At 38.0% G+C, this 16051-nt stretch overlaps 1 long non-coding RNA gene and 2 gene segments (V, D, J or C); all 3 read right to left on the bottom strand.

Moving 5' to 3' along the window:
* Nucleotides 1-922: 922 nt before the first annotated feature.
* On the bottom strand, nt 923-1458 carry LOC125138797. The segment is given in 2 exon segments: nt 923-1322; nt 1412-1458. Coding segments are annotated over 2 exon segments (363 nt in total).
* Nucleotides 1459-5009: 3551 nt separating this feature from the next.
* LOC125138822 lies at nt 5010-5835 on the bottom strand. The gene is made up of 2 exons (XR_007137951.1): nt 5784-5835; nt 5010-5691 (listed from the first exon to the last, which is right to left on the bottom strand). It is a non-coding gene; the product is annotated as an uncharacterized LOC125138822 (long non-coding RNA).
* Nucleotides 5836-6584: 749 nt separating this feature from the next.
* Nucleotides 6585-7136, bottom strand: LOC125138807. The segment is given in 2 exon segments: nt 6585-6919; nt 7010-7136. Coding segments are annotated over 2 exon segments (360 nt in total).
* Nucleotides 7137-16051: the final 8915 nt, after the last annotated feature.

The raw sequence follows: 16051 nt of genomic DNA, 5'->3' as shown, positions 1-16051 counted from the left end.
CAATAATCAGTGGCACTGATTACTATGATCACTTTTCCTTTTATACAGCAGAAATCTGTGAACGGTGACAATTTATTTCTTAATTAAAGAAGAATATGGTGAATTTGTTTATAATTACAGTTCTTGTTGTGATAATTTTGTAAAATGCATCCTTTCAATTCACGTTGGCGATAAATTTTAGTGAATATTCAGTAAATGTTATTTATTTTCCTTGTTGTTTCTTTCAGGAAATTATGACTACTGTATAAGAGACAGTTCCAGTGTTCAATGTCTCACAGAAGTACATAGAAATTGTGGAGTATCTAGATGTGACTGAGGATATGAGAATATGTTGTACTTTAATGAAACCTACAATGTTACAGTATACAGTATTTGTTAAGCTGTAGCGCCATCTGCAGATCTTGTGAAAATAACCTATACATTGAATAAGCTTTTCTCTTTGACCACATCTGAGATTTTGGATTATTGGTTAACATGTTTGTACCACTGTGGTTTCTAGCACAGTAATAAACAGCAGAATCCTGGGCACTCAAACGAGTCAGCTGCAGATACACCATGTTTTTGGAGTTGTCTCTGGTAATTTCCAAACGTCCCTCAATGTCTTTGGCGTATATTGTCATTAGTCCAGATAACCCCAATCCATTCTAGAGCTTTTTCAGCTTGTTGTCTGATCCAGTTGTCTGATCCACACTTGCTCAGACATTTTTACACAAATTCTAATTTGTTCGTGTGATTATTATTAGACAAAGACACTACAGTATATAAAGTTCAGGAAAGTGTTGTGATTATAATAGTCTTTATGATGTGCAGCAATATTACAGATATAATAATATGGACCTAAATCAACATCATTAACGTAAACAAATAACTAGATTGAAATGTTTTGTGATCATTTGTGGGATCATTTTTTTAATATAACCTTGGATCGATCAGTGTTGTGTCTTTTGTCCTGTTATTGTGAACATCGAAGGAGGAGTTTTTGTACAGGGATGTTGTTTATTCCTCTCACTGTGGTTTACGAGCACAATAATACACAGCTGTGTCTTCAGTCTGCATGTTCTGTCCTGTTAATGTCACTGTGCTGCTGGACGTGTCTCTGGTAACCTGAAACCTGCTTTTCAGTTTCTCACTGTAGTAAGTGTTACCACTACCGCACATCTCTCCAATCCACTCCAGAGTTTTTCCTGCAGGTTGTCGTATCCAGCTTGTACAGTAGCTCCAATCAGTTAATGAATATCCAGCCACTTTACAGGTCAGAGTCAGTGACTGACCAGGAGTTAATACTGTGGATCCGGTCTGGATCAGCTCAACACTGTGAACACCTGTTAAAGAAAAGTTATTTTAATGATGTAAAAGCAAAAAGCTTTAAGGAACCAAAACTGTATTACATGTCAAATGTAAAAACACTTACAGTGTACGGCTGCCAGCAGCAGCAGCAGTAGGGATGTAGAGATCATGATGTGTGTTGGAGCAGAAGAAGTAAAAGCTCTTGGTCTTTGTTGCTTAAATCTATAACAGAGAAGGACATTTGCATAGAGACACTCCTTATCTTAGGGTCAAAATGGGATGGATTCTCATATATACATTAATAAAAATTAGAAAACCTCCACATCTTTTAAACATGTCTGTATTTTTTAGAGATATCTATCACTGCAGATTGAGTTTATGTTTGAACCAATAAGAATTTTAAGGCAGGTGTTAATGAGTATGTTTATACACTATCAGGTGTTTTCAGGTGAATTTTAATAAGAAAACTCGCAGAAATTATTATTAATTTAGACCAGGAAACTTTATTTGTATTCATTTATCATTCTGTTTAATTTTTAAATTACTTACTGTCACGAGCAACGAGCCGCGGTCCGAGTGTCACCATAGAGACGCGTCCCAGGAGTATTAGCACGCTTCCGGATTGCACTTCCCATCAGCCATCTGTCACTCTGATTACACCACCACCTGTTCCTCATCTCCGCTCTCTACATATACAACACTTGAACTTCATACCAGTGCGAGGTCTCGACTTGTCTTTGTACTGTCATTCTGAGCGTTTACCTGTATTCTGATTTCCCGTTTTGACTCTGTTTCCTGATTCTGACTTTTCTGATTGTTTGCTGCCTGCCCCGACCTTTTGCCTGTTCTCGATTCAGATTTTTGCCTATCCTCTGATACTAGTGTTTTTGCCAATCCTGATCTCTGCCTGTCTGACATCGTCTGTGTTTGCTCAATAAAATCGCTGCAAATGGATCCCCAGCCGTATGCCTCCTCATTACACTTACATTATAACAGCATTATAAAATACATCTTGTCATGTCACTGAGAAACCTCACAACCACAGGAGGATGTAGTTACATAAATTATAGTGTTTTTATTTGTCCAACCTGTGTTTAACAACCTAAATAACTAATCACACATTATGGAAAGAGTGAAAAAGAAGAGAAAATGTAGATATTTGTCTGATAATGACTGATACTGAATGAGTCTCATACAGAATGCAGTTTGTGGATTCACTTTTTTTCACTTTATTTGTTGAGCTCTGCTGCCTCCTTCAGTTGTTTCAGTTATTGAAGGTCAGACTATGAGAACAGACTGTGTGTTAAACACAACACACTGCTGGAAACATGCTGTATTATTCCTGAATCCACTCATTAAACACTGATTCCAACTGCTGGTTCAAAATCCTGTAAAATGAAGGGATTAATAATGGTTCAGAATGAAGACTCTTTCAATAATGTTTTCTTTTATATTTAAAAATGACTTTGTGTGACTGTGTTTTAAAATGCTGCAAACGATTCTGACTTCATTCCAGTGGAAGAAAGTGAAAGTGTGACTGAGATGATTTATTAGTTACACTGAGAGGATGTCTGTAACATGTCTCATAAGGTTTTTGTAAGAGGAATCCACTATTCTGTCTCACTGTGTGTAACGAGCGCAGTAATACACAGCTGTGTCTTCAGTCTGCATGTTCTGTCCTCCAATTGTTATTGTGTTAGTAGAAGTGTCTCTGGAGATGCTGAACTTATTTTTCAGTTTCTCACTGTAAGCTGTACCCCCACTAGGATATATGAATCCAATCCACTCCAGAGTTTTTCCTGCAGGTTGTCGAATCCAAGCTGTATCATAGCTCGTAACTGAATATGAAACCTTGCACTGGATGGAAAGACTCTGGCCTGGCTGGACTGTCATGGAAGCAGGCTGAGTCAGTTCTTCACCATGCACATCTGTGGAGGAAAACACATGGTGATATCTCACACAATATATGCTGCACCTTTATTCTTCATCTAGTAAATGAATGAATTTGATAAAGCACTCACAAGAAGCAGCTGCCAGCAGGAGCAGTAGAGATGTAGAGAACATGGTGTGTGTTGTTTGGACTGGAGTCTTCTCTGTTCTCCAAAGTTTAACAGACACCATCACATCATATAAATAGAGTGAGATCCAGCTCTGACACTTGGATTTGTTTATCTGCTGATGATGGGAGGAGAATGTATCTGAAATGTATTTAAAGGAGGATGTGTGGGTTTATAAACTCTTTCTCTTTCAACTCTTTTTCTTCAATTTTCATGCTTACGATTGATTTAAAATTGTGATTTTCATCATTAAACTGCCTCCATGAACATAAAGAATGACTGAAGTTTTTATTTCTGAACTTTGTGTATTTACAAATGATAAGTAGTTTATGCTAATAAGTGTGTTATACAAGTTATAAAATGGGTGTGATGTAATACAGTCATGCTAAATAGAAAGTACAGACTATTAAATTCTATAGTAATTCAAATTCTTGAGAAATGACCTTATAATCCTTTCCAGAGTGATGTACAGATTATGTAAGATAACTATTGATGTCTTTCATTGTTGCTGTTATTTTTCACACAGCTGAATGATCCAACAAAGGAAACTAACAAAACTTATGGTTTTATAGAGATATTATAAGTCTCATTTGCTAGTGAACAATTTATCACTTGCATTACATTAGCAACACCTGGCTGCTACTTACCCTCTTAACACTGGGGTTTTTGTATGAAAGTGTGTATTGGGACTGTGATGTGTGTGTTACAGTCTGTATTAGGACATTATGTTTTATACTATGGTGTGTGTGTTACAGTGTGTACTGGGACTGGGGTGTGTGTTACAGTGTTTATTACTAGTATGATGTGTGTGTTATAGTGTTTATTGTAATTGTGGTGTTTTTATTACAGTGTGATTTGGGTTGTGTGTATTACAGTGTGTATTGGGACTTCAATGTGTATTACGGTGTTTATTGGGACTGGGATGTGTGTATTACAGTGTTTTTTGGAACCGGGATGTGTGTATTACAGTGTATATTGGGACTGTGATGTGTGTATTACAGTGTGTATTGGGACTGTGATGTGTGTATTACAGTGTGTATTGGGACTGTGATGTGTGTATTACAGTGTGTATTGGGACTGGGATGTGTGTATTACAGTGTGTATTGGGACTTCAATGTGTGTTACAGTGTGTACTGGGACTGGGATGTGTGTATTACAGTGTGTATTGGGTCAGTGATGTGTGTATTACAGTGTATATTGGGACTGTGATGTGTGTATTACAGTGTGTATTGGGACTGGGATGTGTGTATTACAGTGTGTATTGGGACTGGGATGTCTACTAGTTTGTTGGTTTGAGGAACAGTCAGATCCACATTAATACAGCATGTTACATATAGCTGTTATTTCTACCTGTGGGCTTTTATTTATATTTTCATTCATGATAATTAGTTTAGGCCACACCCACTTTAAGGTTATATCCAGGTGTCTTTGATTCAGTCCTGTGAGCAAAAGGGTGTTTTTTTTTGTTTGTTTGTTTGTTTTTAAACAGGGTGAATTTGCATAAACACACTTCAGCTGTTAGATTTAATCGTTTCATGAATCCTTCACAAAAACAAGCAGCTGCTGCCCCCTATAGGTGCAGATAGAAAATATTATAATGTTCTTGCTGCTAATAAAAAAAAAAACTTTCACATGGACCAACAAAGAAAATAAAGTAAGTAGGAATTCAGACTTGGAGTATTTTTTATCAGAAAGGTTTAAAAGAGAGAACACACTCAGACACAGTATCAGCAGTAACATAGTAAATCATTTGGTTTAACCAAATCAATTAATAGGGAAATTAATATGAATTTTTTCCCCAGATTTGTGAACATCTACTTCCATAGTTTTTAATCTGTCAATTTAATTCACTTTATTTATATAACACATTTAACAATGGATATTTTCTCAAAGCTTTAAAAAAGAAAAGAAATATGCAATAAAAATTTAAAAATTAAAGTTTAAATTTTGTAATATTGTTTGTAACAGACTGTGATCTTTTCATGTGTCAATGGTAAGTCTGTGTTTTTGTACTGATGTCTAAGGGGAAGTATCACTGTGGTTCACGGGCGCAGTAATAAACTGCAGTGTCTTCTGTCCTCATGCTGTTCATCTGTAGATACACCTGCTTCTTACTGTTGTCTCTGGAGATGGTGAAGCGGCCCTTAACAGCACTGGAGTAATATATGTAACTACTGCAATACTGAGATAGTTGCAACCCATTCCAGCCCTTTTCCAGGTGCCTGTCTGATCCAAGCCATGTAATAGCTACTAAAGGTAAATCCAGAGGCTGTGCAGGTCAGTTTATGAGACTGATCAGGTTTGATGATCACTGGATCAGACTCGATCAGTGTCTGACTGCAGGAATCTGAAATAGAAAAATATTCAAAGGTAGGAATTAACATTTTAAAAATGTTAATAAATAAAAAGTATTTTAATCAATTAACAAATAATACTAACATTGAATGAAGATTACTAGAGTAAAGTAACACAAAACTCTGCCTAGTCCCATCTCAAAGAATTAAAATGATTCCTGCTGCTGTAAATGAACACAAACTGCTGCTATGTTGTTGGGCTGAATGTTTCAGCATAAATGGTTCAAACACAGGATTTGGTTTGCATGACACACCCACTAGAGATATAAAAACATCCACAGAGGAACAGACAAGAGGAATAAACTATTTCTGTAAGTTTCACATTGTCAGGTCACTAACTGTTCTGTTTGTAGTACTAGTTAACGCTCCCTAACACTCCTGCTGCTTGGGTTTGAATTAAAATTTTCCTTGCACTGAGATTGACATAAATACATGGACGTTCCTGATCTGACTAATTCAGCTTTTATTATTTAAATCATCTATAAATCCAGTGAGTTAAATGAAGCTGGAGAATGATTAGAGTGTTTAAAGATAGACAACGAATGTGTTCAAATAGACTGAGAAGATTTTCTTTACAAAGACTGACATCTAGAGGCATAAAAACACACAGACAATTATAATTATAATAATAGCTTAAATTTTGTGTTACACCGACATCCACTTCAGCGAGCTGCACAAAAGCTTTGGAATAGATTGGTGTCATATTAATGATGGATTAACTGTGTATACACTTGTGTTCAGGAAAACAATTTAATTTAATGTTGAGACAAAGATGAAACTTTATGTAGATATCTTTGACCTAGAGAAGTGTCTTAGCTCTGCTAGCTCATATATACTAGACCCCTCTGGGGACATGTGTACTGCAGAGAGAGGAAAATAACCAGGGATGTTTTTGTACAGGGCTTCAGTGAGTTTGTAGTGTTGTGTGTCTGGCACAGTAATACACAGCCGTGTCCTCGACCTGAAAGTTTTGTCCTCTTAAATAAACTGTGCTGATGGATTTGTCCTGGCTGAGACTGATCTTGCTCTTCATCGTGTCTTTGAGATTAGTGCTATCACCGCTACACAGATATCCGAGCCATTCCAGTGCTTTTCCAGCAGGTTGCCGTATCCAGTGTATACAATAACTCGACACTGAGATCTTACAAGAGATGGAGAACGACTCTCCAGGCTTCACCAGCACAGAGTCTGTCTGAGTGAGCTCCACACCTCCAACACCACCTGTGAATAAGAGCGACAGAACATCATCAAAAGTCATCAAGTCATTTTCACGAAACAGGAATTAAATCTAAAGCCGACACGAAGACGTACAGAATGCAGCTGAAAGCAGCAGCAACACTGATAATGACAGCATTGTTGTTGATATAAAAGTGAAGTGAAGTAAAATGCTCAACTGCTCTCCTCCTCCTCACTACACACACACACACACACAGACCTCCTTAATGTAAGAGACACAAGTGGAGGATTTGCATGAAAAACATCATCATGATCGTGAAGTCTCAGGTTTACTCATTTATACATTAACTTTCTTCCTCTTAGAAGAATTGGGCTTAGAGTGAAATGAACAAAACACTAACGTGTCTCTGTGATTAACTGAACTGAACATGTTCAATCAACAATCATCTAAAATGAGCCTCACACGATAAAGTCACAGTTTCTGTGTTCAGATGGTGTTAGTTACATTTCTAGAACAGAGGCTGTGTATTTTGAGATTGTGTGTAATACAGTGTGTGTTGGGACTGGGATGTGTGTATTACAGTGTGTATTGGGACTGGGATGTGTGTATTACAGTGTGTATTGGGACTGGGATGTGTGTATTACAGTGTGTATTGGGACTAGGATGTGTGTATTACAGTATGTGTTGGGACTAGGATGTGTGTATTACAGTGTGTATTGGGACTGGGATGTGTGTATTACAGTGTGTATTGGGACTGGGATGTGTGTATTACAGTGTGTATTGGGACTAGGATGTGTGTATTACAGTGTGTATTGGGACTGGGATGTGTGTATTACAGTGTGTATTGGGACTGGGGTGTGTGTATTACAGTGTATATTGGGACTGGGATGTGTGTATTACAGTGTGTATTGGGACTGGGATGTTTGTATTACAGTGTGTATTGGGACTGGGATGTGTGTATTACAGTGTGTATTGGGACTGGGGTGTGTGTATTACAGTGTGTATTGGGACTGGGATGTGTGTATTACAGTGTGTATTGGGACTGTGATGTCTACTAGTTTGTTGGTTTGAGGAACAGTCAGAATCACATTCACACATAATGCTGACAGAGTTGTTATTTCTACCTGTGGCTTTTTCAAGTGTTTTCAGGAGCATAGAAACAGGGTTTATGTATATTTTAAAAATTTTAAAAAGATATATTTATAGATAATTGGAGCAGAAAACAGATACAGAGTGTGTATCTCTCTATGAATTATAAGTGAAGCGACTTCAGTTAGTTCAGTTACAATGTGTGTCTGGTTTTAGTACAGCTGCTTCCTCGGCTCTAGTCACTGTGGGGTCTCAGGCGCAGTAATAAACCGCAGTGTCCTCTGTCCTCAGACTCATGGCCTCTAAGTACTGTGTGCTTGCTGAAACGTCTTCAGAGAGGAGAAAATGCCCTTTCACTGAGTCTGCATATGTGTTGAACCAGAATCATCCTTCTCAAAAAGAAGCAGCTGCTGCCCCCTACAGATGCAGATACAGAATGTTCTACAGACAATGTTCTGGCTGTCATTTAAAAAAAAAACTTTTCACATGGTTCAGCGAAATAAAGTAAGTAGGAATTCAGAATTGGAGCATTTTTATCAGCATGGTTTAAAAGAGAGAAAACACTCAGATACAGTATCAGCAGTAACATAGTAAATCATTTGGTTTAAATAATCAGTTTATTGGGAAATCAATAATAGTCTCAATGATTATGGCACTGATCTCTTTTTCTAGTTTGTGAACATTTACTTCCATATTTCTCAGTGCGTGACAACGTGAAATATAGTCAATATTTATTACATACATTCAATTAAATAAATCTAACATCAGTATGAATGTCCAGACAATGTTCAGAACAGTCCAGTAAAAGTCAGCAAGTGGCAACATGTAAGTCAGAGACACTGTAAACATTTTGGTTCTTTCACCTCCATGAATCTGAAAATGTGGGTTTGTCATGTGTCTATAGTAAGTCTGTGTTTTTGTACTGATGTCTAAGGGGAAGTATCACTGTGTGTCGGGCGCAGTAATAAACTGCAGTGTCTTCTGTCCTCATGCTGTTCATCTGTAGATACACCTGCATCTTACTGTTGTCTCTGGAGATGGTGAAGCGGCCCTTAACAGCGCTGGAGTAATATATGCTACCACTGCCACTCGAGATATATGCAACCCATTCCAGCCCTTTTCCAGGTGCCTGTCTGATCCAAGCCATACCATAGTCACCAAAGTTAAATCCAGATGCTGTGCAGGTCAGTTTATGAGACTGATCAGGTTTGATGATCACTGGATCAGACTCGATCAGTGTCTGACTGCAGGAATCTGAAATAGAAGAATAGTCAAAGGTAGGAATTAACATTAAAAATGAATGAATGAAAAATATTTTAATTATGTAACAAATAATACTAACATTGAATGAAGATTACTAGAGTAAAGTAACACAAAACTCTGCCTACTCCCATCTCAAAGAATTAAAATGATTCCTGCTGCTGTAAATGAACACAAACTGCTGCTATGTTGTTGGGCTGAATGTTTCAGCATAAATGGTTCAAACACAGGATTTGGTTTGCATGACACACCCACTAGAGATATAAAAACAACCACAGAGGAACAGACGAGAGGAGAAAAAGCTTCCTGTAAAACTCCCGGTGTGTTTCATGCTGTCAGCTTCATCACTGCTCTTTACTCATTAGATCTCATGTCTTCTTTTGAAGCTGAATGTGCAGTAAAAGATGGTCTTGTTCACACAGACGGCTCTCACAAGGCATCAAACAACAGTAACTTGGTCCTGAATTGACAATAATCTCTAATTTCTGCTAAAAGAAATGAAGACCTTGAACTTTATCTACACCGAGTTCCAACAGAAGCATAAGAGCTCAGTGAAACATAGAGTAAGGAATTAAAGACATAGAGGCATGATGTTCTAGGCAGGGTGATGGGATGCAGTAGCATGTGTGGACATCTTTTGTTCCTCTAAGACCTCTCTCTGTGTTGTGTATTGAATCAACATTATTGGAGAAATTACTGTATTGTGAGTATATACCAGTGTGTTTGGAATGTAGGGATTCATTACTCAGTACATTACATTAATTTTCCATTTAGGTGAATAAGGACTGGGATGGACTCTGGAGCCTGCACTCTGACCCAATAAAACACTTCCTAATGATGACCGAGTAACTAAATACATTACCCTGAATCTGAGATTCGGGTGAGCAAGAGGATGTTTTTGTATTATAACAGGGTGAATTTGCATAAACACACTTCAGCTGTTAGATTTCATAGTTTCATGAATGAATCCTTCTTGAAAACAAGCAGCTGCTGCCCCCTACAGGTGATTTTTAATTCCAGGAGTTTGTAGTAGTGATGCTGCATTAAACATCTACATTTCAGTTTGATCTTTCGTCAGATTCTGTGCTGCTGAACAGACTCTGTGTTTCTAAATTCAGGAAATGAACCATCGACCTGTAGTGTTCCTGCAGCTGGCATCACAATCAGGAGGAATAAAAGCATGAATAGTACAGTATATAGTCCCAACTAGTCATCATAATCATTGTTCCCACAATCAACCCACAACCACACGCTGCTCACTGGATAGATGAGTGGATGATAAGGTACTATGTAAATGGAACCAAATCGAATCATTTTTAGAAGACACCTCACTCATCTAAGGAACACATTAGGAAACCTAAATGTAGGAATGTTTACGTGGTGATGGTTTATTTCACACAGACGGCTTTCTCCTGCTCCTGTATTGAGAAGGAGTAAAGCTCAGTGACAGAAAGTAAGGAATAAAACACTTGTGGAGGTTTTGTTACAGAAAAATAATCAACACAAGAACACTTGTCCTGAAACTGCGGAAAAAGTACAAACTTTTCTGTCCTGAAGACTTTCTCATGCTGAAAATAAAGTCACAGCTTTAACCCTGATCTCGCTCTGACACTGGAGACTCCTTCCAACAACACCAAAATATCTTTACAGAAATCTTCATCATATCAAACACTGCAGATAGTTTATCTTCTAATTAATGTTCACAAACAACATTTTTGGGAATGTTGAGGACCCTACAGGAGACAGAGAAATCAAATTGGGCAGACCACATTAACAAAGTCGTCCATGCCTATAATTCTACAGTGCACAAGTCAACAGGATTTTCACCATTCTTTCTCCATTTTGGTCGAGAGCCAGTTCTTCCCATTGATCTGGTGTTACCCACAAAGTAAGTCACAAACACTCAGTCTCACACGGATTATGCTGAAAGATGGAAACGGTCTATGCAGGAATCCTATGAGATAGCAACCAAGAACATGAAGAAGGCCACTGCAAGAGGGCAGAGGAATTATAACCGAAAGGCATGGAGTTCTGTCTTGGAGCCAGGTGATCATGTGCTGGTGCGGAACCTCTCAGAAAGAGGCGGCCCAGGGAAACTGAGAGCCTACTGGGAGAAGCAAACGTACATGGTGAAAGAAAGGAGAGAAGTGGATAGCTCGGTGTATGTAGTAGAATCCTTGGCTGGAACTGGAAAGAAAAGACTGCTGCATCGGAACCTTTTGTTACCTTGTCCTTACCTGGTTGATGAACATAGTACAGTTGATGTTCATCAGGAAAGAAAAGGATGTCAGAGTAACAGGTCAAAACAGGTCACATGCTCAAGGCAGAATACTCACCTTGACAGCAACGAAAGTTCCAGGGACAAGGAGTTTGACTTGTAGGTTCCAACGCAGAGAACCGGAACACATCTGGATCCATGTGCAGTTGAATTTCACAATAGAGAAGAGCGGAGAGAAACAGGAAACCTGAAAAGAAACCTCATGTAAAAGTAATCGTTGATGAACCTATAAACTTCCCTGATCAGGAGGAGTGTCCAGAGGAGTCTGATGAAGAGGTGTTGGTAGATCTTCAAGGAGAGAGGAAGGATCTGTAGGAGAAGTCAAGCTTGGAGATGGTGACTTGACATTAGAACCTATGAGAAGAACCTCTACCAGAAACAGACAGATTAATAGATTATTGTAATACTGAAGTGACATTTAAAATGTACCAGTACATTGTGGAGGTGTATGTGGTTGGGTCCAGTTGTCAATAGAGGATGTTCTGGGGGGCCCACGAGTGAGCCTAAAGACAAGACAGCTCTCAACACACATAAAGCCTATAAGTTAGATGATTGTAGTAATGTCACAGTTGTATGGTAGAAGATATTGATTTTATTCTTAAGCTTCGAGGAAGCAGCTACATGATACTGTTAGTGGAATTCATGTTTTGGACTCATTTGATTACTTTTAGTGGGGGGGGGGTGTAGTGACCTCAAATAACTCAGATAGTTATTTAATTTGTTTATACTTGTTGTTGTATGTTTATTGTTAGACAATTTGTTAAAAAAAATGGTAAGGAAAAATATAGTGAACCCATACTGGTGGTGGCGCGGTAGACACAAAAACACAAGAGTGTAGAAGAAAAAAAAAAAAAAAACAGTGTATGCATGCGGATGTTGTAACATGAATGTGTGTTCTGACCCTGAATCTGTGGCATAAAATAATAAAAGAACGAACGGGGCAAATAAATCTACAGAAAAATCAAAAAGTGTGATCGTCTTTGTCCAAGGGGGCAACATCAGCAAGTGGTAACGTGCAAGTCAGAGACACTGTAAGCATTTTGGTGTTTTAACCTCCATAAATATGGAAAAGTGGGTTTGTCATGTGTCTATAGCAAGTCTGTGTTTTTGTACTGATGTCTAAGGGGAAGTATCACTGTGTGTGACGGGCACAGTAATAAACTGCAGTGTCTTCTGTCCTCATGCTGTTCATCTGTAGATACACCTGCTTCTTACTGTTGTCTCTAGAGATGGTGAAGCGGCCCTTAACAGCACTGGAGTAATTTATGTCACTACTGCTACTTGAGATATATGCAACCCATTCCAGCCCTTTTCCAGGCACCTGTCTGATCCAAAACATGTAATAGCCACTAATGTCTAATCCAGAGGCTGTGCAGGTCAGTTTGTGAGACTGATCAGGTTTGATGATCACTGGATCAGACTCGATCAGTGTCTGACTGCAGGAATCTGCAAGAAGACACAAACATAGGTGTTAAAGTAAAAAAAAGGAAGAAAAATAGAAAAATGTTAAATCGTGTCTCTATATGAAATAAATAATAATACTAACATTGAATGAAGATTACTAGAGTAAAGTAACACAAAACTCTGCCTAGTCCCATCTCAAAGAATTAAAATGATTCCTGCTGCTGTAAATGAACACAAACTGCTGCTATGTTGTTGGGCTGAATGTTTCAGCATAAATGGTTCAAACACAGGATTTGGTTTGCATGACACACCCACTAGAGATATAAAAACATCATGTGTTTCAGACAAAACATTGCTGTGTTGACTACATTGAACATTATAATCAAACCGTGTAACCGAACATGACGTTCATTCTGGTATAGGCTGAAACCCTCTAGATTAGGGGTGTCAATCTCGATTTAGTCTGGGGGCCGCATACAGGTTAATCTGATCTCAAGTGGGGCCAGACCAGTAATCTCATAGCAATATTACATAGAACTAACAATAAGTCCACTTTTGTCTTTGTATTAGTGCAAAGAACAAGTAAATTATGAAAATGTTTATATTAAATGAATTGTCCTTTGACAATAATATATTATGAACAACCTAAGTATTATGTGCAATTTCAACAACACTTTTACCCAGTTTAACATTTATTTAAGTGCATTATGCATAAAAACTGAACACAGTTATTGTACAATGGTGCAAAACATTTAGTCACAGGTTTGTGGAACTTAAAAACACTGTCCTGCATGTTAACATAAATCAAACATCAGAATATAGAAATTGTTTAAAATTCAATTTTCAATTCCAGGAAGCAATTCTAAATACATGAATTGAATGCACACACTTAAAATCTTAAGTGGCAGCTGTTTTAAAAAGAAAATCTTTGTAAAAATTGTTAATTTATACTTAAGTATGTATGTTTTTTAAAGTAAGCAAATTTATTTTATCAATTTGCTCCTGAAACTTGGCATCTTTTATTCTGCACAAGTGCATCAATATCAGGCATTATGTCCTGAGTAGCAGCCAGAATCTCATTTAGGTGCTTATGTGTGAGCTTTGAGCGCAACTTCGTTTTATTAATGTTCATAACATGCACAACATTTTTGCATCCAGTGCTTTTAATTTAAGATAGCTTGGCAGGAGATACTGATAAAATGTGACCAAGCCCACAGAGGCAAATTTATCCTTCAACTTTTCATCACACTGCAAATCAGTTACAGTATTTCAAGTTGCATATCAATGGGCACACCGGAAGCTCTGACTGTGAATGGTGAGCGAAAAACTGCGAATTCTGTCTCGAGTTTGCTAAAGACCTGAAATCAGTTCTCAAACTCCCTCAGCAACCCTGAAAGCTTGTATTTGTACTGTCTCACATCAGGATTAACACTTGCTGTGCACACATCTCTTAGACAGGGAAAATGAGCAGGGTCACCGCTTGCTATCTGTGTCTCCCATAACGTGAGCTTTAACTTGAATGCACGTATGCTGTCATAATACGGTTACAACCTTTTGCGTCCTTGCAATAATTTGGTCAGTCTATTCAAATGCTCTGTAATATCAACCATCAATTTTTAACAAACTCCCCCTAACAGTACGGTTTTCATGCTAATGCGAGTTCTCTGTGCAAGCTGCTGTCTTCTCTAAATTGCCCCTCGGTGTGAATGAGTGTGTGAATGTGTAACATGACCAGAATGTACGCTCAGTGTTCCTGGGATGGACTCTGGAGCCTGCACTCTGACCCAATAAAACACTTCCTAATGATGACCGAGTGACTGAATACATTACCCTGATTATTGTCTCGTGATACTGAATGATTATATGATTAGTTACAGTATATATATCCTTACACCTCTAATTCCAGTAGTTTTGTTCTCTATTAATAAGAGCACAGACATTTGTTCTCTTCTGGACTCCTGAACACATAAAACCTGCAGACGCAGACGGGGAAAATGAGCTGCAGTTTATTTACAGAGTCATTTAAAGAACCGGAATATGAACATGTCTGAATCTGAACTTTGGGTGAGCAAGAGGATGTTTTTGTATTATAACAGGGTGAATTTGCATAAACACACTTCAGCTGTTAGGTTTCATAGTTTCATGAATCCTTCTTGATAACAAGCAGCTGCTGCCCCCTACAGGTGATTTTTAATTCCAGGAGTTTGTAGTAGTGATGCTGCATTAAACATCTACATTTCAGTTTGATCTCTCATCAGATTCTGTGCTGCTGAACAGACTCTGTGTTTCTAAATTCAGGAAATGAACCATTGACCTGTAGTGTTCCTGCAGCTGGCATCACAATCAGGAGGAATAAAAGCATGAATAGTCCCAACTAGTCATCACAATCATTGTCCTAGAGCTGATTTGCCTCCAGTCAAATACGTAAAGATGTCATAATGTAAATATGGAGCGTCCATGACCACTATGGAGGTGTTCAACCCACAACCACACGCTGCTCACTGGATAGATGTGTGGATGATAAGGTACTATGTAAATCTCTACAACAGAATGTTTCTCTATCAGAAAGGGAACCAAATCGAATCATTTTTAGAAGACACCTCACTCATCTAAGGAACACATTAGGAAACCTAAATGTAGGAATGGTTACGTGGTGATGGTTTATTTCACACAGACGGCTTTCTCCTGCTCCTGTATTGAGAAGGAGTAAAGCTCAGTGACAGAAAGTAAGGAATAAAACACTTGGGGAGGTTTTGTTACAGAAAAATAATCAACAATGAATCAAAGCAGAGTTTCTGTTATCATCACAACATGAAGTCTTTTATTCAGCACCATTTACAATTCTTTTCTTTCATTATTTATTCATAGTTATGCTTAAACTTGTATTAGGGCCAGAAAAACAAGTTATTTCCTGTTATCATGTTCATTATTACAGCTAGAAACAGTCCTTCCCTCAACACTTATCTTGATACTGAGGAAAAAGTACAAACTTTTCTGTCCTGAAGACTTTCTCATGCTGAAAATAAAGTCACAGCTTAAACACTGATCTCGCTCTGACACTGGAGATTCCTTCCAACAACACCAAAATATCTTTACAGAAATCTTCATCATATCAAACACTGCAGATAGTTTATCTTCTAATTAA

The sequence above is a fragment of the Tachysurus fulvidraco genome, chromosome 15 (genome assembly GCF_022655615.1).
Source record: "Tachysurus fulvidraco isolate hzauxx_2018 chromosome 15, HZAU_PFXX_2.0, whole genome shotgun sequence".
Taxonomy (NCBI): Eukaryota; Metazoa; Chordata; class Actinopteri; order Siluriformes; family Bagridae; genus Tachysurus; species Tachysurus fulvidraco.
Note: the sequence above shows the minus strand (reverse complement) of the source record. Positions and strands in the feature narration are given on the sequence as shown.